The sequence below is a fragment of the Oncorhynchus clarkii genome, chromosome 26 (genome assembly GCF_045791955.1).
Source record: "Oncorhynchus clarkii lewisi isolate Uvic-CL-2024 chromosome 26, UVic_Ocla_1.0, whole genome shotgun sequence".
NCBI lineage: Eukaryota > Metazoa > Chordata > Actinopteri > Salmoniformes > Salmonidae > Oncorhynchus > Oncorhynchus clarkii.
The window spans coordinates 21905257-21929561 of NC_092172.1; the positions used below are offsets into that span (position 1 = coordinate 21905257).

Genomic DNA, 24305 nt, shown 5'->3' on the forward strand with positions numbered 1-24305 from the left:
ACTTCATGTGGATAGAGGAGTGGGTTTGAGCGTGTGTGTGTTTTTGTGTGTAGGTGTGTATACGTGCATGTCTGTGTGTACATTTGGGTGAGAGACACTTTGATCTCCTTATTGGGTAGATTAATATTTGAATTCATAGATGGATACATCTCATCATCCCTCCTACTGTCTCTCCTCTATATCCACCCAGTCATCCCCCTCTCTTCTCTCCCTCCCCTTTCAGAGTTAATATGTTCTGCATCTTTTCTAGATTAACAATCCTCAAAAATGTCATGCTTAATTACACACATGTACAGTATCTATGTTATGTTGATTTAGTTCCAAGTCTACTTTGTCAACAGTATGTTGATGTCAGGCTCATCTTTATTGTGGATAGTGCACTCATGTACAACTAGGGGGTTTCTCAGGTGAGGGACAGCTTGGCTGTAGCCCTAAACGATGTGCTGCTACTACTGCTTCTCTCAGCTCATTATCCATGCAGACCACAGGCATGACAGAGACAGAAAAGTGCAGTTTGACCGAAATCTTCCCTTTGAGAATTCATAAAATACCTAAATTCTCAAAGTGATTTACTAACGGAACATTTTTCACCTGGTATTTTAATACTTAATTCAATAGTTTCAAAGCTCTCTATTCTGTCACCATTCAAGGTGATAAAACGACACATACAGTATGTGTGCTAATCAATTACTCTGATGACACCAATATATCCTCCCCTCCTGTAATATAGGCAAAGAGAATGATGTGCTGTAGTATGAGGATGTTCCCACCATCCTTATTTAGGTTGAATTACTTAACCAATCTCCCTGTAATCTGTTGGAAACCCACCAGTAACAAAACATCTTCAGGTGGCTCAGATATGTGGTGACAGGAGGACTCTATTTGATGCATGTGTAACAAAGGTAATTAGGCCCTGAGTTTGCGAGGTGTTATTAAAATGCTAAACAGTTTAAGGGCTGGATAACATGACGATCTAAACCTCATCAGGATGTGGGAGGGAAGGACAGAGGGAGAAAATAGAACACGTCTGATTTGTATTCGCTGTGGGTGAATGTTATTTCATACATTACAGAATGCAATATGCTTATGGATCATTATTGTCCAAATGAACTCTATGCTGATATATTCACTCTCCCCTACCTGTAGTAGTTTGATTGTTCCCTTGGCAGTAATATTTATTATTTTTGGTGAATTCAAACAAATAGGTCTAATCTAAACATGCTGCGTCACATATCAACCGTAGTGAAAATTTGCTGCAGAAAAAATGTTTTATTAATTGATCAAAGTATAGCTTTTGCTACATTGAAATGTTCATTAGGTCTATTGGCTCTTCAGAGATGCAGAGGCAGCTCGGTCTCCACTGTCAACATGTAATCAGTCAAAAAGTGCTGCAATCTCCAGCAGCATTGCATCCTCATTGTCATTATCAGTAGCAGGGGTAGCGGAGGCAGCCATATCCTTCAGCTCATTGTCATCTTCATACTCAGCAATGAGGTCTTTCAGGCTGGTCTCACTGATGGATTTCTCCATAGAGGTGTCTGTTAGGGTGGAGATCAAATCTTTAGCAGAATCATCCTTCACATCCTCATCAGTAGTGATCATGTCCTTAGTGCTCTCAGGGGTCAGTGCCATGTCAAGAGTGGAGGTCTGGCTAATGTAGTCTGGCGTGTGAAGATCTATCATGGTCTCCGATGAGACCATGGAGATCTGGCTCTGAGAGGTAGAAGTGGTGGTCTGTGTGTCTGTGTTCATATCTGATGTCTGTGTTTCCATCTGCGCATGTGTCGAAGTGTTGGTAGAGGATGGCGTTCTCTCTGTCCTAGTTGCCATAGACGATGTGGGCAGAGGGACTCCGGGTAGCTGCCACTCCAGAGGGAGGATGGCCAGGTTCCGAGCCAGGGAAAACTGAGAGAGGGAGCTCTACCCGGAGGAGAAGGGTGGTTAGGTTGAGGTCAGAGGGGAAATTGTCTCAAAGGGTGTCCTTTGATTTTCCTGCACAACACAATTGTAACACCCAATGATAACACAGCATTATGGGAAAGATCTTTTGCTCACAATAAAATATGATACAGCATGTTTGGTTGTTTCACAGAGTTAGGTCTTTGTCCTGAATTAGTTCCCTTGTGGTCCTGAGATGATTTCAACAGCTGATCTTCAGTCCGGTCTTTCTCCCTGCCCACCTTTCCATTACTATTGTCCTTGACCCTTTTGGTTGTAACATCACCTCCAGACAAGTCTGAACCTGTGTAGATTAGACATTTTGATTTTGAAGACACGTTCTTCCAAGTGAAGCCAATCTCATTCTATATCTAATCAGCAGACACCCCATAAAACTCACCAGTATCAGATGCATTATCGTTGTCCTGGTCCTTCCTCAGCTTGACTTTCCCACCACAGCAGAAGAGAGTGAACAGCTGCAGGGCCGCCACAGCTGGATGGATGCTCTTCTTCTTCTCTTTCTGCTGGGTCTCCTTTGCTTGCTCCTCAGGGAAGACCTCAGTGTCGCAATCAGTACATCAGTTAGAAATCTACTGACATTTCAAACTACGATATCAATGTTGAATATGGGTAGCCAATGAGCTCTAGCTTCATTGGCAACAAATATTATTTCCTAAGTGTGTTTCCATGTCAAAATGTTACCCCATAATAACTAGGGTTAGTGCTATCCATGATCCTTGGGACATCCCTACCCTAAACCCTAACCTTAACCCCTACCTTAACCTTAACCCTTACCTTAACCAAGGTCAGAGTTGGGACATTCCATGGATTCTGTTTAGACTTTTCCTAATAACTATTAGGGCCTACCCCATCCGAAGGGGCATTGTGACATTGTCACATTTGTCAAGCCATGTCAAAGGATCAGTTTCAACACAATATGCTGTGTTTTCCTTAATTTGGTCATTATCAGTTGTCAAATGCATTGGTTAATCCTCATTAGTAAGCAAGTTTGGATGTCTTACCGAGTTAGGTCTTTGTTTAATGTCTTTTTCTTTTTCCTGTGTCGTTCTGCATTTGTGGTCCTGAGATTCAATGCTATGTTTCTCTCCTCCAACCTTTCCTTTACTCTTGTCCTTGATCCTTTTCACGTCACCTGCAGAGTAGTCCAAGCCTGTAAGTGAAAGGTTTCTAAGACACATGACCTGTTTTTTTCCAAGTGAAGCCCAGATAATTGTACTATGTAGCAACACTAATCAATATACACCTCTTAACACTCACCAGTTTCAGAGTCATTATTGTTGTTTGTATCGTTTATCGTTGTTCCCTTTCTCCCATCACCACTCTGGCAGGGATCAAAGGGTGTTTTCTTCACCTTGACGCAGCTCAGCAGTGTAAACAGCTGAAGAAAGGTCAGGGCTTGAGGGATCCTCTTCTCCTTGGGTTTATCTTTATGTTCCTGTGTCTCCTTTGGTTTCTCCCTATGGGATACTTTAGGGACAGGGTCACTTAATCTCTGACCCATGTCACGACAAGGTAGTGTACTGTTGTAATCAATCAAATCAGTTATAGGTTGAGAGATCGTTCGAATGTAGCTAATGCGCTCTACCTGAGCTTGTCTGACAGTTTTAATGTGGTCTGAGATTATGACATAAGTGTGTTTCCGTGGCAACATGTTACCTCATAATGTTCCCTTATAACAACTAGAGCTCCATCCCTGGTAAAGGGGCATTGTGACATCATCAAGTTAGTTACCTATCCACATATCCACCCAGAACACTGGAACAGCCTATTTCTATAGACCTAGTCTGCCTGTATGTCAGCATGTCTGTCTGTCTGTACAGATATAGGATATTAATTTGATCACTCTTTTGTTTCTGAGACTTGTACTGCAGAACAAGAAATGCAAACTTGTATTACAAAAGGCTTTGTAAGTTTGTAATTTCCATTTTCCATTTCCAGTTTTGCCCAAATAAACAATGTATCAAAGCCTACAAAAGAATCTCCATTAATTATAATCCACATAATATTTCACATTTCCTGTTACTGCAGAATTATTTTCCTGCTGTTGCAAACTGGATCAAATTAAAATTAAATTAATTTTCTATAACTGTATGTCTGTCTCTCTTCCCTTCTCTCTACCTCTCTCTCTGCCTGTACTCATATTCAACCTCTGCCTTCACCCTATTGCAGCAGTTAATTTTCTCATAATTTGCCTGCACCATGTTGCAAGGAGAGAGTGGCTGAGCACAAGTCAATCACTCCCAAATGAGTATGATTATACAGTTGATTATCAAGTGCCACATTCAACAGACTACTACTGTTGGCAATCAGAATACATTATTGTTGTAGTCCAAGAGTCGACTCAGTGAATACATGCAGCACAATGGGCAAGAGTCATGACAACACGTCTATTCATACCTCCTCTATGTTTGCACTATTAAAAGCAGATCGCCGCCACATGTAGCATTAGAGACAGCAAGCCTCCCTGGCTCAGCACCTGTTAGTGTCAGCTTTTAAGTGCTACATGTCAGCCTGAAAATTACTCTGTGTGTCATCTGCTGAGGCGATTAGTGATCAAAGCTCACAGAACATGATAGGCTAACACCTCTGTAGGCACCTGGATGTATCACAGTAGTTTATCCATTTCACTCAGACCACTAACGATAGGTTTGCAGGTATGCACGCACAAACACACACCACATGCACACTCTCACACTCACACACCCTATTGTCACACAGTAATGGTGGTGTAGGTGGACTGTGTGAGGTGATACACTACTGGTAGAGGTGATACACGCTCTCTCTTTGTGGTGGTCCATGTTAATGCCCTGCTTATGTTATGTGCTATACAGCATAGTGTATGGCTGTGTAAAAGCCGTATGTTAATGACCTGTGAAGGAGCAGTATTGACGAGCTGCGTTAAAGCAGTAAGCAGTAAGACCATGAGATGGTGTGTTTTATATCCCATGGGATGTGGGACCTGAAGTAAAAGGCAATGTCTTGCCTTGATATAACGATACAGAAAAAAGCATGGAAGAAAAAATACATTTCCATTGGCCTCCTTAGCTGGGATGAGATAACAGAGAAATCATCACTGTGTGGCAGGTGGAGCGTAAAGAAGCCCCAAATGGCCATGTAGAAATCTTAATTTGTGCTGGACAGGACAGTGGTAGAGCTCATGGAGGTACCCAGACAGCAGAGCTGATGTAAAGAATGTGGTGTCCTACAACGAAATGCAACACTACAACAATGGTACTATAATTTATCAATGTTTTGTGAAGAGGAAAGTAGTGCTCTCTCCATACGACATACAACACACACACACAGAGAAAGACAGTTTATCTGCCCCTGTCGTCTGGTGGTCGACTCCATAGAGATCCTATTAAATTACTAAAGAGGCTATGTCATAATCGCTCAAAGTTATAGAATGGAGTGATAATGGCATCTATTTTCGTTAGAAAGAAATCCAAACCAGTCTATTTGGAATGAATGGCAGTAGAGTGATGCATTTCCTGTTTTTATTTCTGCGAGAAAATAATAGGCATGAGAAATATCAGAAATTGTGTAATTTAAATAAAATCAAATGACATTTTAGGTCACATTTTTGGTCACATACAAGTGGCTAGCAGATGTTAATGCGAGTGTAGCGAAATGCTTGTGCTAGTTCCGACAGTGCAGTAATATCTAACAAGTAATCTAACAATATCACCAACAACTACCTAATACACACAAATCTAAAGGGATGGAATATGACTATGTACATATAAATATATGGATGAGCGTTGGCTGAGCGGCAGAGGCAGTATAGACAAATGAGATGATAATAGAAGATATGTAAACATTATTAAAGTGACATTGTTTAAAGTGACTGGTGATCCATTTATTCATGTGGCCATTGATTTGAGTCTCTATGTTAGCAGCAGCTTCTCTGAGTCAGTGAACGCTGTTCAGCAGTCTGATGGCCATGAGATAGAAGCTGTTTGTCAGTCTCTTGGTCCCAGCTTTGATCCACCTGTACTGACCTCGCCTTCTTGATGATAGCGCGGTGAACAGGCAGTGGCTCGGGTGGTTGTTGTCCTTGAATTTTTTGGCCATTCCTGTGACATCGAGTGCTGTAGGTGTCCTGGAGGGCAGGCAGATTGCCCCCGGTAATGCGTTGTGCAGCCTGCACTATCCTCTTGAGAGCCTTGCGATTGAGGGCGCTGTAGTTTCAGTACCAGGCGGTGATACAGCTCGACAGGATGCTCTCAATTTGGCATCTGTAAAAGTTTGACTGGGTGTTAGGTGACAAGCCAAATTGTTCAGCCTCCTGAGGTTGAATAGGCACCACATTGTCTGTGTGGGTGGACCATTTCAGGTTGTCTGTGATGTATACGCCTAGGAACTTAAAACCTTCCACCTTCTCCACTACTGTCCCTTCAATGTGAATAGGGGTATGCTCCCTCTGCTGTTTCCTAAAGTCCACGATCATCTCCTTTGCTTTGTTGAGTGAGAGGTTGTTCTCCTGACACCACACTCCGAGTGCCCTCACCTCATCCCTGTAGGCTGGCTCGTCGTTGTTGGTAATCAAGCCCACCACTGTTGTGTCATCTCCAAACTTGATGATTGAGTTGGAGGCATGCATGGCCACACAGTTGTGAGTGAACAGGGAGTACAGGAGGGGGCTGAGCACGCACTCTTTTGGGGACCCAGTGTTGAGGGTCAGCTAAGTGGAGATGTATTTTTTTTCCCACCTTTATTTAACCAGGTAGGCTAGTTGAGAACAAGTTCTCATTTGCAACTGCGACCTGGCCAAGATAAAGCGTAGCAATTCGACACATACAACAGCACAGTTACACATGGAATAAACAAAACATACAGTCAATAATACAGAAGAACAAAAGAAAACAAAAAGTATATATACAGTGAGTGCAAATGAGGTAAGTTAAGGGAAAAAATAGGCCATGGTGGCGAAGTAATTACAATATAGCAATTAAACACTGGAATGGTAGATCGGCAGAAGATGAATGTGCAGGTAGAGATACTGGGGTGCAAAGGAGCAAAATAAATAAATAAATACCAGTATGAGGAAGAGGTAGGTAGATAGATGGGCTGTTTACAGATGGGCTATGTACAGGTGCAGTGATCTGTAAGCTGCTCTGACAGCTGGTGCTTAAAGCTAGTGAGGGAGATGTGAGTCATGGGCAGTCATGGGCAGCAGAGGATTGGAAGGAAAGAAGACCAAAGGAGGAATTGGCTTTGGGGGTGACCAGTGAGATATACCTGCTGGAGTGCATGCTACGAGTTGGTGCTGCTATGGTGACAAGTGAGCTGAGATAAGGCGGGGCTTTATCTAGCAGAGACTTGTAGATAACCTGTAGCCAGTGGGTTTGGCGACGAGTATGAAGCGAGGGCCAACCAACGAGAGCGTACAGGTCGCAATGGTGGGTAGTGTATGGGGCTTTGGTGACAAAACGAATGGCACTGTGATAGACTGTATCCAGTTTGTTGAGTAGAGTGGTAGGATGGTCAGTTTTACGAGGGTATGTTTGGCAGCATGAGTGAAGGATGCTTTGTTGCGAAATAGGAAGCCGATTCTAGATTTAATTTTGGATTGGAGATGCTTAATGTGAGTCTGGAAGGAGAGTTTACAGTCTAACCAGACACCCAGGTATTTGTAGTTGTCCACGTATTCTAAGTCAGAGCCGTCCAGAGTAGTAATGCTGGACGGGCGAGCAGGTGCGGGCAGCGATCAATTGAAAAGCATGCATTTAGTTTTACTTGCGTTTAAGAGCAGCTGGAGGCCACGGAAGTAGAGTTGTATGGCATTGAAGCTCGTCTGGAGGTTAGTTAACACAGTGTCCAAGGAGGGGCCAGAAGTATACAGAATGGTGTCGTCTGCGTAGAGGTGGATCAGAGAATCACCAGCAGCAAGAGCAAGATCATTGATGTATACAGAAAAGAGAGTCGGTCCGAGAATTGAACCCTATGGCACACCCATAGAGACTGTCAGAGGTCCAGACAACAGGCCCTCCGATTTGACACACTGAACTCTATCAGAGAAGTAGTTGGTAAATCAGGCGAGGCAATCATTTGAGATACCAAGGCTGTCGAGTCTGCCAACAAGAATGTTGTGATTGACAGAGTCGAAAGCCTTGGCCAGGTCGATGAATACGGCTGCACAGTAATGTCTCTTATCGATTGCGTTTATGATGTCGTTTAGAACCTTGAGCGTGGCTGAGGTGCATACATGACCAGCTCTGAAACCAGATTCCATAGCGGAGAAGGAATGGTGCGATTAGAAATGGTCAGTAATCTGTTTGTTAACTTGGCTTTCGAAGACCTAAGAAAGCCAGGGTAGGATGGATATAGGTCTGTAGCAGTTTGGGTCTAGAGTGTCACCCCCTTTGAAGAGGGGGATGACCGCGGCAGCTTTCCAATCTTTGGGAATCTCAGACGATACGAAAGAGAGGTTGAACAGGCTAGTAATAGGGGTTGCAACAATTTCGGCAGATCATTTTAGAAAGAGAGGGTCCAGATTGTCTAGCCTGGCTGATTTGTAGGGGTCCAGATTTTGCAGCTCTTTCAGAACATCGGCTATCTGGATTTGGGTGAAGGAGAAATGGTGGGGGCTTTGGCGGGTTGCTGTGGAGGGGGCCGGGCAGTTGACCGGGGTAGGGGTAGCCATGTGGAAAGCATGGCCAGCCATAGAGAAATGCTTATTGAAATTCTCAATCATAGTGGATTTATCGGTGGTGACAATTTTTCCTAGCCTCAGAGCAGTGGGCAGCTGGGAGGAGGTGCTCTTATTCTCCATGGACTTTACAGTGTCCCAGAACCTTTTTGAGTTAGTACTACAGGATGCAAATTTCTGTTTGAAAAAGCTTGCCTTAGCTTTTCTAACTGCCTGTGTATATTTGTTCCTAACTTCCCTGAAAAGTTGCATATCACGGGGGCTATTCGATGCTAATGCAGAACGCCACAGGATGATTTTGTGCTGGTTAAGGGCAGACAGGTCTGGCGTGATCCAAGGACTATATCTAATCCTAGTTCTACATTTTTTGAGAGGGGCATGCTTATTTAAGATGGTGAGGAAGGCACTTTTAAAGAATAGCCAGGCATCATCTACTGATGGGATGAGGTCAATGTCATTCCAGGATACCCTGGCCAGGTCGATTAGAAAGGCCTGCTCGTAAAAGTGTTTCAGGGAGCGTTTGACAGTGATGAAGGGTGGTCGTTTGGTCGCAGACCCATTACGGAGGCAGGCAATGAGGCAGTGATCGCTGAGATCTTGATTGAAAACAGCACAGGTGTATTTGGAGGGTGAATTAGTCAGGATGACATCTATGAGGGTGCCCGTGTTTACTGATTTGGGGTTGTACCTGGTAGGTTCATTGATAATTTGTGTGAGATTGAGGGCATCAAGCTTAGTTTGTAGGATGGCCGGGGTGTTAAGCATGTCCCAGTTTAGGTCACCTAGTAGCACGAGCTCAGAAGATAGATGGGCGGCAATCAGTTCACATATAGTATCGAGGGCACAGCTGGGGGCAGAGGGAGGTCTATAGCAAGCGGCAACAGTGAGAGACTTGTTTCTGGAAAGGTGCATTTTTAGAAGTAGAAGCTCAAATTGTTTGGGTACAGACTTAGAAAATAATACAGAACTCTGCAGGCTATCTTTGCAGTAGATTGCAACACCGCTCCCTTTGGCAGTTCTATCTTGGCGGAAAACGTTATAGTTAGCAATGGAGATTTCAGGGTTTTTGGCCAGGATTCAGACACGGCTAAGACATCTGGGTTGGCAGAGTGTGCTAGGGCAGTGAATTAAACAAACTTAGGGAGGAGGCTTCTAATGTTAACATGCATGAAACCAAGGCTTTTACGTTTACAGAAGTCAACAAATGAGAGCACCTCGGGGGTGGGAGTGGAGCTAGGCACTGCAGGACCTGGATTAACCTCCACATCACCAGAGGAACAGAGGAGAAGTAGGATAAGGGTACGGCTAAAGACTATACGAACTGGCCGTCTAGCACATTCAGAACAGAGAGTAAAAGGAGCAGGTTTCTAGGCACAATAGCATTGATTAAAGGCATAGTGTACAGACAAAGGTAAGGTAGGATGTGAGTACATTGGAGGTAAACCTAGGCATTGAGTAATGAAGAGAGAGATATAGTCTCTAGAGATGTTTAAACCAGGTGATGTCATCGCATATGTAGGAGGTGGAACAACATGGTTGGTTAAGGCTTATTGAGCAGGGCTAGAGGCTCTACAGTGAAATAAGACAGTAATCACTAACCAGGACAGTAATGTACAAGGCATATTGATATTAGAGAGAGGCATGCGTAGCCAAGTGAACATATGGGTCCAGAGAGTGGTTGGGCTGGCTGGTGACACGGCGATTAAGACAGTTAGCAGGCTAACAAGCTAACAGTTAGCAGGCCGGAGCGAAACAAGCTAGCAGCTAGTAGACCAGGGCAAGCTAGCAGTTAGCAGACCGGGTTTGCAAGCTAACAGATAGCAGGGGCTAGAAAGTTAGCCTTTTGGGGGGGGGGGGGGGGGATAGACCAGTCGTGGAATTAGTAGTGTTCCAAGTAGCTCTAGGTAGCTAGCAGACCGATATTGTAGCCCAGGAGTATGCTTCGGTAGTAGCACAGGAGCCCTGGCCGGGCTAGAATCAAGCTAAATTGATGCTTGCTCTGGGATGGAAACGCTAGCCAGGAGTAGTCATCCGGGATTGCTGTTAGCTAGTTGTGAAGAATCCGGGGATAAAAATAGCAGGTCCGTTATGCTCTGGTTAGAGTCACGTTGTTCGAACTGGCGAGAGCTTTCCGAGCTGAAGGTTAGCTGATGACCGCTGGCAATGGTTTGCTGACTGATATCTGGTAGTTAGCTGGCTAGCTTCAGTTGAGGGGTTCCAGATCCGAAGTAAATATAAATACTTTAGGAAAAAAAAGCTGATCCACGCCACATTGGGTGAGGCGGGTTGCAGGAGAGTATTTAGATGATGAGGTTTAGCAAAATATTTTAAAGGATATGCGACGAAAAATATGTCAAACAATATATACAAGGGACACGACAGGACAAGGACGTCTGACTGCTACGCCATCTTGGATTAGAATTTCAGTTTCCTACCTTCACCACCCGTCAGAAAGTCCCGTCAGAAAGTCCAGGACCCAATTGCACAGGGAGGGGTTGAGACCCAGGGCCTCTAGCTTAATGATGAGCTTAGAGGGTACTATGGTGTTGAATGCTGAGCTGTAGTCGATTAACAGCATTCTTACATACATATTCCTCTTGTCCAGATGGGATAGGGCAGTTGTAACCCCAAAATATTGTTGTATAATTATAAATACTGTTTCGGTATAAATAGCCTCTAAAATATATGTAAACAGACCATAAATGTCAACATTTTTATTTTCTTGGAAATCTGTGTTTGATATTATATTATACAATATCAGTACTTGATGCATTCACAACTTGTCTAAATCCTATCATCAACTAATTTCAGCCAGTGTATAGCTGTGGATTGACTGCATTGTTTAAATAGAATGTTGGCATATTGGCATAATTTGAAAAATGTATGGAATCATTGCAATTAAACTGGCTGGCTATTACAAATTTACAATGCAGATCATTTTTTAAATTCATTTTTTTACACTATCTTATCACAGCACTGGCAAATCATGTTTGACCAACTCCCTGACCAAAATGGCTGACCCTTTAGACCATCATAAGAAGGATCATATCCATTCCAGAGTTCTAATTCCTAATTCGATTTCCAAAGCATCCTGTAGGCTACACAGAACGGGGAAGTTGCCCTGTTTATAGCGAACGTTGCATCATCATCATCTAAACGGTGTCACGCGTCATCTTCTGAAGTGTCCCATATGCAGGGAGGGAATGTATCGGCCTATGACCAGTGGTGGAAAAAGTCCCCAGTTGTCATACTAAAAGTAAAGATACCTTAATAGAAAATGAGTCAAGTAAAAGTGAAAGTCACACGGAAAATACTACTTCAGTAAAATTCTATTTGGTTTTAAATATACTTAAGCACCAAAAGTACATGTAATAGCTAAAATATACCTAACTATCAAAATTAAAAAATTCCTTATGTTAAGCAAACCAGACGACACAATTTTCTAGTTTTGTATTTTATTTACGGATAGCCAGTGCACACTCCAACACTCAGACATAATTAACAAACCAAGCATGTATGTTTAGTGAGTCTGCCAGATCAGAGGCAGTAGGGATGACCAGTGAGGTTCTCTAGATAAGTGAGTGAATTAGACTGTTTTCCTGTCCTGCAAATCAGGAGTATTTTGGGTGTAATGAGTATTTTGGGTGTCAGGGAAAATGTATGGAGTAAAAAGTAAAAAGTACATTATTTTCTTATGGAATGTAGTGAAGTAATAGAAAAGTACAGATACCAAAAGAAAACTGCTTAAGTAGTAATTTAAATTTCAATTATTATTGTACTTAAATACTTTACACCACGGCTGATGACATACTCAGCTAAAAAAGAAATGGATGGCTCCAGTTCCTAATGTTCTCTCTTGTCATATTCAAAACGTACACAATGTTGGCTTGTTATAGATGTGTATGGAGCTATGAAGTAACATGATTCCCATGACTAAAGTCAATACAATGGTGCCATCATTCAGGTAGAGTTCAACATGCAAAGTCATTAATCACTAAAAGCATCAGATAATGAAACATGGATATTCAACAGACAGTCACGGTAGACCTCTTCTGATCTACAGTATATCTGATAAACTGGCTCAATACACGAGGTACAATTGATTCTAGTGCTGCGGGTAGTAGGCACAGATCTAGGATCAGAACCTTCCTAATCTAATAACTTTACCATTAGGAGGAACATGCTAAATTGACCTGAGAACAGCATATGGAGTAGGTACAACTTCATCACACTCTGATTTCTGGCACTTTGTGAGGGGCAGGCATGTCTGATTGAAAACACTCTTTCTGACAGTGACAAATCACAGCTCATCATCACTGGAGGCAGCTAATCCATGGAGAGCAAAGGAGGACCAATTTAGCCCCAGAACATGCAGCCTATGCAATGAGGAGACACATGGTTCGATAGCCAATCAGCTTGCTCTAGAACTGACGAGCCTGTATGACACTGTAGGAAACAGTGGAATCAATATTCTGTCAGAGCCTCAAATGTACAAGTACATGTATCCCCAAGAGGTATGCATAGCAACAGTATTATTCACTGAACCCAGCTGATAAAGTGAAACAGTAGTTAGCAACTAGGCATGTATCCAGATTATTCTAAACCATAATGATAAGTCATCTGTGAATGTTCGGAGTAGATGTTCATTTGGCATTGGTTTCTATGTGGATTCATTAGTAATCTTCTCACAAATACAGGCACTTCTTCCAGTCATGGTAATCCACTCGGCTGCAATCTCATTGATTTGATTTGTAATTTGCAAAAATAAACAACTGATCATCGACAAGGTACGAATCAAATGACTAGACCCCATCTCCATCTCTCAGAAAACACTTAGACTCACACGCATGCCTTTTATCACCTCAAGACAATCTGTAGTTGTCATACCAACAGGTGAGGATTATAACATTGACCACCCAGCTGTGTTTTTATTAATAAATATTTATTGATAACAATTGAAAGGACATTTTCACGTACAGGTACTAAGTCTAAGAAATGAATTGCCACTGCACATGTCATGTGATCATCCGACTGAACATTCTATTCCAAGAACAGAAACCGAAAGAAACTGAGGAGAAGATATTCCACCAAAAAACCATGACCTCATGCACTGTTTCCAAATGAAATATGTATATCAGTTCGACTGGTTGTTTTTAAGTACACTGTGCAATACAGACACACCCCATTAAAAACAGGTAGAGCAAGGCTAATGTAAAAAACGGTTACTTCAAACTCAGGCTTAGACCAAACTGTTAAAACCTCCTGGTTGTTTTTGTCATCCATTTTCTTTTTAGAACTGAATGAAAAAGAAAACAACCATATTATGTGGTCACTCAACATGCAACTGAATCAATCCAACTCCCCATGCAAACGCCCTGTCCCAGAGACACAGAGCTGACAATGATTGGTCTCTGATAACCATGAGATCGACCGCACACTATTGTGACGTATAACAGTATGTCGACCACCAAGCAGGACGGTGTTCCTACGGTTGGGCTGGACCGCCTGGCTCTTCTCCTTGTGGTAGTATTCCAGGAGGGACCCGCGGTTAAGCTTACGGGCTTACGGAGACGGAGGAGTCTTCAGAGAATTACAGGACCCTGCCTGGCTCCCACCTGTGGTGCCTTGGTACTGTGGGAGAGAGAGAGACGAAAGAGAGATAAACCTCCAATAAAGATAGCTGTGTACATGTAGATTAATAGTCCTAGAGACATTCTGTAGAGGGGAAGAAGATAACAGATCACTTCGGGTCAGTGTATTGACCAAATCTGCTACTTCAATAAACCAATTAAATTGTAAGTTATGTTAGAAAGTGACGTTCACTGCACTGTAGTTAAAGCTTAATAGCAGCAATTGTGACCTAAAGACATAAATAAGAGCTCACTAATACAAGGATCTCTCACGAATTGTAGGTGATAAGCAACAAGCTGTGCCAAACTAAAATATGTTTTGGAAATTATCTTTATTGCCTCTGAATCCTCCTTAGAAGACTGCCAAACATAACTACTCTCTAAAACACCCATAGTGAAAACAGAGATTCTCTCAAACTCCCAGCACTTCAACATGAATGCACTTGATTGATTCTCTTCTTTCGCTTGCAGAAATCTAGCCGCTCAGAATCGGTTAGTTAAGCAAGCAGCAAAATGTCTTCCTCTCTTCTCATCTCATCAAAGTCAGATGTATTTTGCAGTGAAAGGTTCAGTTCTTCTTGACAGTAATTGTTTTGTTTGCTGGCTTAAAAGCAAAAAGACAGAAGCCATTACAGAAAGAGAGTGAGGGAGAGAGTGATGGGTTACAGAGCAAACAAACACACAAACATAGTTGCGTTTGAAGTCCTTTTGCGTCCCGGGTGTGTTTTGACTATGTGATTTTTGGGGGGAGGGCCTTGTGAAGGCAGAACAACATTGATTCAAATGGCTGGTGAGGCAGACTGCTAAACAATAGATGTGCTTTCCTGGGGGCTCAAATTAGGATTTCAAAGCATTGTCACATAATGTACATGTAACTAAGTAAGTAACCCTGAAGCAAACAGAATAGTCCACTTAATTGTTCCTTTTCTCAAATCCTGCTCTGTCTGTCTCTCTACCTCTTCTCTTGCTCTCGTGCTGTCTCTTTCACTTAATCTACAGTATGTCTCTCCCTATCTGTCTGTCTCACTCTCTCTTTCTCTCCCTCGCTCCCTCTCTAAACATTGGTGGTTCACTCAGCTGTGTTCTAAAAGGAAGACAGTCTCCTTTGAAGCCAACGCAATAAAGCCATTATGCAAGGCTGAGTGCACAGGTCACACACTCTCTCCTTCAACTCCTCAACACTCCTCTCCACTCCATCTATCCGCCATAATAATAGATGTGTTATTATATATTTCCAATTAATGGCAGCTATTTTATGTATACCGTTGTTCAGCTACCTTGTATATAGCAACATCTTATACAATGCAATGTAAACATGAGATGTAGAAAGGCCTTGATTCTTCTTCAGAAGAATCAGTATACTTGCTGCCATGCTTCTTGCTGCCATCAAGATACACCTACTCGCTGAAAGCCTTCTGCATTCTCAGCTGTGGTTGTTTTTAACAATGGAGGATTTCTTTGCGCTAGGAGGTAGAGAGTTTGAGAGCCTCTTAGGGTATTTATTATTGAGAAGAATGAGGCCTTAGAAAAGAGGAGGATAATTTTGATGAATGAGTTCCTGTGGCAGGTAACGACACTCTAAAAGTCTGAAACCACCAGACATAGGTCAAACTAGTCTGCTCAAAGATGTCGGGTATTTGAGTCATTTTGACAGTATGCAATACAAACCTATTTAGGCTGAGGCACACCTTGGAAATGTTGCACTTGGAAACAAGACACATATGTGGACACACACACACGAACACCGGCTTTACCTCTATGAGCGGGTGCCAGTGGGCGATGGGTTTTCGCGGGTACGACAGCATTTCGCTCCAGTGGTCTCGGCCCAGGTGCTCTGCATCGGTGCCCACTTTACACACCCCGATGACCTCATTATGGCCTACACTGGATAGGGAAACACACAGAGGCCTTCATTAATCCTGCCTTTGGACTGGAGATGAAGGAGTACTGTCTCGACCTAAACGTAACGTTTATTTGGGTAGTAAGATAAACCTACAAGTTTATTCCTAACTTTAGACAGAACATTAAAGTAACATTACAGTAACCCTGTGTGGATCTAAAAGTGAATCACATGAATCATTGAAAATGTGTGAATTCATCGAAAAATAGGGCATCAACCAAAATGTATGATGGGATGTAAAATCTCAGGAAAGAACATTCATATTGCGTCTGTATGAATGGTGTGACAGAACTAAATGATGCGACGAGAGTGAGAGTATCTTTTCAATCATGGTGTGACAGAACAGTCATTCAAAGCTAGGTGATCATGTGAATATGTCTGCCTTCACAGTAATGATGATACATTTTCCATGGTAGAAAAACATAGCGGTACTAAAATGAGAGTTGATAAGAGAAAGAATAGAAGGAAGATAAAGACGAGGAGATGTTGGACTGCTACCCACAAGATAGGAGGCTCGGGGTAATGTAACCTTCTCTAATTCACTCCCTTCTGCATTGAAAGCTTTTTAACCATCTATATGCCTCGCATCAATTCTGAATCAGTATTGTCTAGACTGGAGGTATCTACACGCTCAAGGGGCTACAAGAAACCTGAGAGACTGACAAGTAGCACACGGGTATATACTGCATAAGAACCACAATTTAAAAACTACTGTGTCACTGATTTAAAAGCTACTGAGTCACTGAGTTTAGCTTTTAGTTTAATTTATTCATTCAACCATTTTAAAAAACAAGCACACGTAAAACTTGAAAAAGCCATACGTGCACATGAATAAAATCATTGAGGATAACACACAATAAAGTCTGGGACTTATTTCCATTGTGGTCCTCTTGAGACAAGATGGACAAGATCAAACACAGTATGGCAGTGAAATAATAAAACAAAAACATAGAAGATGAACATCTATCTCATCATTCCAGTTACATCATAGGGGTTCTTCATATGGGCACAGAAGACATCAAACATATTTTTACTTTATTTTTAAAGCTGCCCAGAGAGGAAGTTGTTTTTATGGGCAGAGGCAACTCATTCCATTCTGAGGCTCCAGTACATAAGAAAGTATATTTCCTAGCATTACTCCTGAACCTGTATAAATAAGCACACAACACCTGATCTGGTGCTGTGATTGTATGCATCCCTAACACGAGGAAATCAATCACTTAGATATCTGGGCGCAGGACCATAAATACTCCTGTAAACCAAACCTATTCTAATCTGGGACACCCTAGCCTCAACAGGCAGCCAGTTTAGTTCCTGGAAGTAGCTCCTGCCTATGTGAGTATGAGGACTCACCTTCAATACCACCCTGAGCAGCTTAGTCTGGGCTATCTGGAGCTTCCCCTTCATAAATGTAGATAAGCCCACAAACCAGGAAGTACTAGCATAGTCAAAATGGTGTTGAATGAGGGCAGTAGCTAGCAATTTCAAAAGCTACTGAGTCACTGAGTTAAAAGCTACTGAGTCACTGAGTTAAAAGCTACTGAGTCACTGAGTTAAAAACTACTGAGTCACTGAGTTTAAAACTACTGAGTCACTGAGTTAAAAACTACTAAGTCACTGAGTTAAAAGCTACTGAGTCACTGAGTTAAAAACTACTGAGTCACTGAGTTAAAAACTACTGAGTCACTGAGTTAAAAACTACTGGATCTCTGAGTTAAATTTACTCACCGGTCGTAGTCCATGACTGCGATCATAAGGCCGATCTGGTCAATGTTCTCTGGGGGGACATCAAAGACTATGGCTTCATTGTAGACAGGGTTCAGAGTGTTCCTCTTAGTGGAGGTCTTCCTCTTCTTTAATCTCCGACCGTCACACATTAGAGAGACCTTCACATACGGGTCTAGAGAGATAGAGACATAGAGAGTGACAAACTGAGACATTGAGACTGAGACATTGAGACTGAGACAGAGTCTGCTGTGCTATTTTTGTTGTATACAGCATATTTTGATGTTAAGTAGTATTGAATAGAAACACACAGTGTTATAGTGATGTTCTGAATAGAAATACACAGTGAGATATTATGTGTTTTTGTGGTAGTGTTGTTATGGTGTGGGGTAGTGTTGACTTCTACCTGATGCCCCAGTGATGTCCATGGCCTTAAGGTTCCTGGCCTTGATCATGGTGATGGTCAGTCTGCCGGCGGTGGGCAGGTAGCACAGAGAGAACATCAGGTCTCCCAGGTCCACATTATCCTGCAGGGTGGAAACACAATACAACACCACAATATCAACCACATTATCCTGCAGGGTGGAAACACAATACAACACCACAATATCAACCACATTATCCTGTAGGGTGGAAACACAATACAACACCACAATATCAACCACATTATCCTGCAGGGTGGAAACACAATACAACACCACAATATCAACCACATTATCCTGTAGGGTGGAAACACAATACAACACCACAATATCAACCACATTATCCTGCAGGGTGGAAACACAATACAACACCACAATATCAACCACTGTATCCTGCAGGGTGGAAACACAACCTAACACCACAATATCAACCACTGTGTCCAGGGTGGAAACACAACCTAACACCACAGTATCAACCACTGTGTCCAGTGTGGAAACACAACACTATCAACCACTGTATCCTGCAGGGTGGAAGCACATTACAACACCACAATATCAACCACATTATCCTGCAGGGTGGAAACACAATACAACACCACAATATCAACCACATTATCCTGCAGGGTGGAAACACAACCTAACACCACAATATCAACCACTGTGTCCAGGGTGGAAACACAATACAACACCACAATATCAACCACATTATCCTGCAGGGTGGAAACACAACCTAACACCACAATATCAACCACTGTGTCCAGGGTGGAAACACAATACAACACCACAATATCAACCACATTATCCTGCAGGGTGGAAACACAACCTAACACCACAATATCAACCACTGTATCCTACAGGGTGGAAACACAACACAACAATATCAACAACTGTATCCTGCAGGGTGGAGACACAATACAACAATATCAACCACTGTATCCTGCAGGGTGGAGACACAATACAACAATATCAACCACTGTATCCTGCAGGGTGGAAACACAACACCACTATATCAACCACTGTATCCTGCAGGGTGGAGACACAATACAACAATATCAACCACTGTATCCTGCAGGGTGGAAACACAACACCACTATATCAACCACTAAATAAATAATCTCAAAATAATCAATATACGGTCAGGATCGGTTAAGGACAAGATCCTTATTGTTCTTACCCCAATATCATTAGAATAAGGATGGAACAGAACACTATCACAACAGGCTCTGACCATATCAAGCTCAAACCAGTGCCTTGGGATTTTACAAGGACTTGAGCCAACATGTTGACCAACAACCCCGTCATGGCTACTCTCTAGTTTGTTTCGCTGAAGGGTCGGAAGAGCTTTTTATTATAAGATTAACAATGGCAAATTCCCTCACTCCCTTTATAACTAATATGTTGCTAATTTATAGGAGAACTCATTACTGACATGTCCTCATAAGTATCATCACTAGCTCACTCACAGGTAACGGTGCTGTAGCAAAGGTATCAGGCTAGATTTATCTGAAACGCTTCCCAGTCATTTGTCTGGAAAACTCCCTCTCATATTTCCAATAATAAACATTGATGCTACGCGAGAGAGAAGACTTCTGTTCGGCTGTAAAAAGCAACAGCTCAATTATCACCCTGTTCTGAAAATAACTCCGTAGAGGTAGTGAGATCTCCTCTGACACACTGAGAATTCTACTGGAACATTTTAATGGGAGAGCAATAACTTTCTATGCAAGATTTTAATTGATTAACCCAATGAAAGGTTTCATAAAAACGCTACCAAACGTAACACAAAATGTTTTGCTACTATATAGTAATGTAGTCCTACTAATGAATACCTCTAGACATATTGATGCGTATGCAGCTGTGTATTTTTTTTTTTTACCGTTACGTTCTCCTTCCCAAACTAGATTAGCGAACACAAACAGAAGGCCCCTCAGACTGTTAATAGCAGTGCATTCTGCAGGTCTCTCTCTGCTGTCTACCATGCCTGATGGGAGGGGCGTTTTTGTTTTCTCCCAGAACCCCCTGCGGTGTTCCGTGATGAGGTCCCTGCGTCCTGTGACATTTACACACCTCTCCCTAATCGTCTTCCTATCGGGTTGCTCAGGGGTGAAAGCAGGATGAGGAGGGCTAGATCCGTGTTCCAGGCATCCAGGGACCCCCTGAAGGACCTTCACCAGTAGGATATAGCATTTTACAGTTTTTTTCGATTGCTAAACAACAGTGGGCACAACTGGAGTCACATGTGCAAAACTCTAACTACAGTCTGCACTACCAACAGTCACCTGAGCTAAACAGTTCACATCACCTGCAAAACTCATTCCAAGCAACACAACTCTTAACACATGGCTCAAAACACGCTCAGTGCAGCCAAACACTATGCACAACCCTCACTGAGACAACACACACTGTCACTCAGAACACACTGAGAGTAAAAACACTAGCATCAAACATCAATACAGAAAATACAAACTTTTCATCTTTACAGTTTGAACAATTTCAGTGACTTCATACAAAGTAATATTTTCTTCAAAGAAAAGAGTGACATTCTTTCCCATGATTTATTACAATTTTTAGAACATAACAATTCTTTAAGGTATATGAAAATTAGCAGTTTGCTTCAATAGTCTGTAGTAATTTACGGAATTACAGTAATGAGAAAAAAAAGGTAGAAACTAAAAGTACATACTGTAATTCGAACAAATAATTGAGGGGCTAATCCTGCCTCTCTCTAGCATCAGGCCACAGATTTTCTTCAACATCACATCTAATGTTTTCTCTTGCCATGCACCTGGGGAAGAACCTTCTGGAGTGCCTTATCCATTCCTGGCAGTCCTCTGGACTCATGTCCTCACATCTGGCACGCATGGCTTCCAAAAGAGACATTTGGTCATGTGGGTGGTGACCAAACACTTTCCACCTCCAGGCAGAGAAAAACTCCTCTATTGGGTTGAGGAAGGGTGAATATGCAGGCAGGTACAAAACCATAAATCTGTGATGTGCTGCAAACCAATCTGTGACAGCTGCAGAGTGGTGAAAAGCAACGTTATCGCAAACTATGACAATGGGGGTTTCTTACTGGCTCCCCCTGTTCTGGGGGAGCCTAGCGTAGCCTAGCGGTTAAGAGCTTTCGGCCAGTAACCGATAGGTCTCTAGATCGAATCCCTGAGCCGACGAGGTGAAAAATCTGTCCCTTAACCGTAATTGCTCTTGTAAGTCGCACTGGATAAGTGTCTGCTCAATGACTAAAATGTAAAAATAAGCGTGTGTATGCATTGGCTAACAACAGAAGGCCATACTTGGATTAGACATTCCCCAAAGGATTGTAGAGAACCTGAAGGAGGGAATAAGGAAGAGAGAATGTGCTAAAGACTGAAATAGAGGATGGTGGGAGGAGCTATAGGAGGACGGGCTTATTGTATTTGTATCCCTGAATTTCCCTCCTACCCTCTTCCATCAGGAATCCTTCCCTCGGATTGGTTGTCAGGCAGACAGTTACAGCACGCTACCCCACCTTAATCTAAGAGTTAATGGTGACCACTCATCTACAACAACACAAATAACAGGTCAAACCCACTGGCTCCAGGTCATCTATAAGTCTATGCTAGGTAAAGCCCCGCCTTATCTCAGCTCACTGGTCACCATAGCAACACCCACCTGTAGCACGCGGTCCAGCAGATATATTTGACTGGTCACCCCAAAGCCAGCACTTCCTTTAGCCGCCTTTCCTTCCAGTTCTCTGCTGCCCATGACTGGAACGAATTGCAAAAATCACTGAAGTTGGAGACTTATATCTCCCTCTCTAACTTTAAGCATCAGCTGTCAGAGCAGCTCACCGATCACTGTACTTGTACACAGTCCATCTGTAAACAGCCCATCCAACTTCATTCCCATATTATTACTTATCCTCTTTCTCTTTTGCACCCCAGTATCTCTATTTTCTACTTGCACATCATCATCTGCACATCTGTCATTCCAGTGTTAATGCTAAATTGTAATTATTTTGCCTCTGCGGCCTATTTATTGCCTTCCCTCCCTAATCGTCTACATTTGCACACACTGTACATAGATTTTTCTATTGTGTTATTGACTGTACGTTTGTTTATGTGTAACTCTGTTGTTGTTTTGCCACACTGCTTTGCTTTATCTTGGCCAGGTCGCAGTTGTAAATGAGAACTTGTTCTCAACTGGTCTACCTGGTTAAATAAAGGTGAAAAATATATTTTTCAAAAAAATTTAACAACGTCACTGCTCTCCTATTTCGGGAGCTATGACTGTCGTCGACTCGTCTATGTTTGGTGTGTATTGGTGTCGGAGTGCAGTAGTAACATGCACTCTGTCTACACATATTCGAAGTTGACACGCTGCTGGCAAACATAACCGCAGCTTACAACAGATCCGAAAGGCTGTGACATCACTGAACAATACAACTGTTTTGTCAGGTTTCTGCCTGTGTCTAGCTAACGATGAAAGGGATGAGGAGTTATTTTGTCATTCGAGGCAAGTTGTTATCTCACAATAACTGTTCCATTTCAGAAAAACTGATATGTTGGGGAAACTAAAACTCCATAATAATAACAATGCCATTTCAGAGAAACTGCTACAATTTCAAAGTAATCGAGGCGTGTTGTTATCTTACAATAACCGTGAGATTTCAGAGCAACTGGAATGTTGTAAAGAATAACATTATATTTCCATGTATATCTTCCCCATCATACCGAGCACTGATACAGCTGGTCAGTGAGGATCCGCCTGTGTGATTCTGTCAGCTATGTGAGGAGATGTGGATCTGATTGCCTCAGGTTGTGAAAGAAGCGAGAGATGAATGATCTTGTCAGCTCTATGAGACACACTCCTCCCTCTTTATCAGTAACACTTCAGCGGGGTTTTTTCATACCGTCTCACCCTTCATCTCACTCTGTTTTTTGTTCTTTCTCTTTTCCCCTTGACTAGTGGTTCAGAGAGAGGGAAGATATTGGGTGGACACTGAGTGTTATAGACACTAGAGAGTAGTCCTGTCAGGTTTCTTTGTTTCTTCTGATATATGCTAATATAAGTGTGCTCTGACCTTTTTCACTGGGTCCAGACTCTGGCTGGCTACATGATAGCTTTGAAGGTAATGCGTTATTTATAACTGGAGGATCTCTGGTTCAAGCCCCCTCATCAGCCACAAAAGTTTTACCTTCAAGACCCTAACAACCTCCTCCGATATGCATGTGTATTCATGTCACAGTACACAGTGAGGGGTTAACATGTACATAATATACTGTAGCTACACTCTGTATGAGCGGGTTGTCATTTGCAGTAAATTGTTGTGTTTGGCGCCATGTACCTGCTTATGAAAGTCATTTCACTGGGCTGGGTCAGATCTCTTGTGGTTTGGTTTGGGTTTTGAACTGTTCCAGAGAGCTTCATGTGCCCTCAGGCTAAGGAATGCTAACCACAGACAGCTCAACACAAACAAGACTATTGCATTCCAATTGTAATACCATTGTGAAAATAAAATATAAAGACAAAAATCTATAAATGTATAACTTACAGGCTATAACTAGGCCCAGAGTATTTCCTGGTCAGGGTACATGGTCAGGAAAACTCCTGGTCTTAGTCATGAGGTATGTATGATTTCATGGTCTTGGTTAGGGCTGCTCCCTGTTGTTGCTGGGGCTCCAGACTTAGTGGGAGACCCGGTCCAGCACTAGACAGGCTCTAGTGATTAATGGATGCCATCACCATCTCTATGTCAACCTGTCAAAGCTGCCTCCCTCACACTAACAACCGAGATTTCGGTCACTCCCCTCTGAAATGAAGCCCTCCATCCTGCTATGTGTATGCAAACATAAACTTCCACAGAAGCACGTGTCATATGCATGCACACTCACACTCCCGCACACACGCACATCCAAATACCACTACTCTCAATCTTGTGCCTGCGGTTAAATGAAATACCATGAGCTTGAGACTGATATTTTTGTCCTTCCCAAATATAGATACACTCAGAGCTAATGACCCATGTTACCAGACAA

General features: G+C 42.5%; 1 protein-coding gene across 1 annotated transcript in view; it reads right to left on the minus strand.

The window, feature by feature from the left end:
- Positions 1-13595: 13595 nt before the first annotated feature.
- The window catches only part of LOC139384550 (synaptotagmin-9-like), a 49695-nt gene continuing 38985 nt past the window's right edge, over positions 13596-24305 (minus strand). Inside the window, exons 4-7 of the mRNA XM_071129392.1 lie at positions 18273-18393; positions 17870-18041; positions 15996-16125; positions 13596-14242 (exon numbers count right to left, since the gene is read on the minus strand). Coding sequence (XP_070985493.1) covers positions 14174-14242; positions 15996-16125; positions 17870-18041; positions 18273-18393 — 492 coding nt within the window. The 3' untranslated portion in view covers positions 13596-14173. The remainder of the gene's footprint in view (positions 14243-15995; positions 16126-17869; positions 18042-18272; positions 18394-24305) is intronic.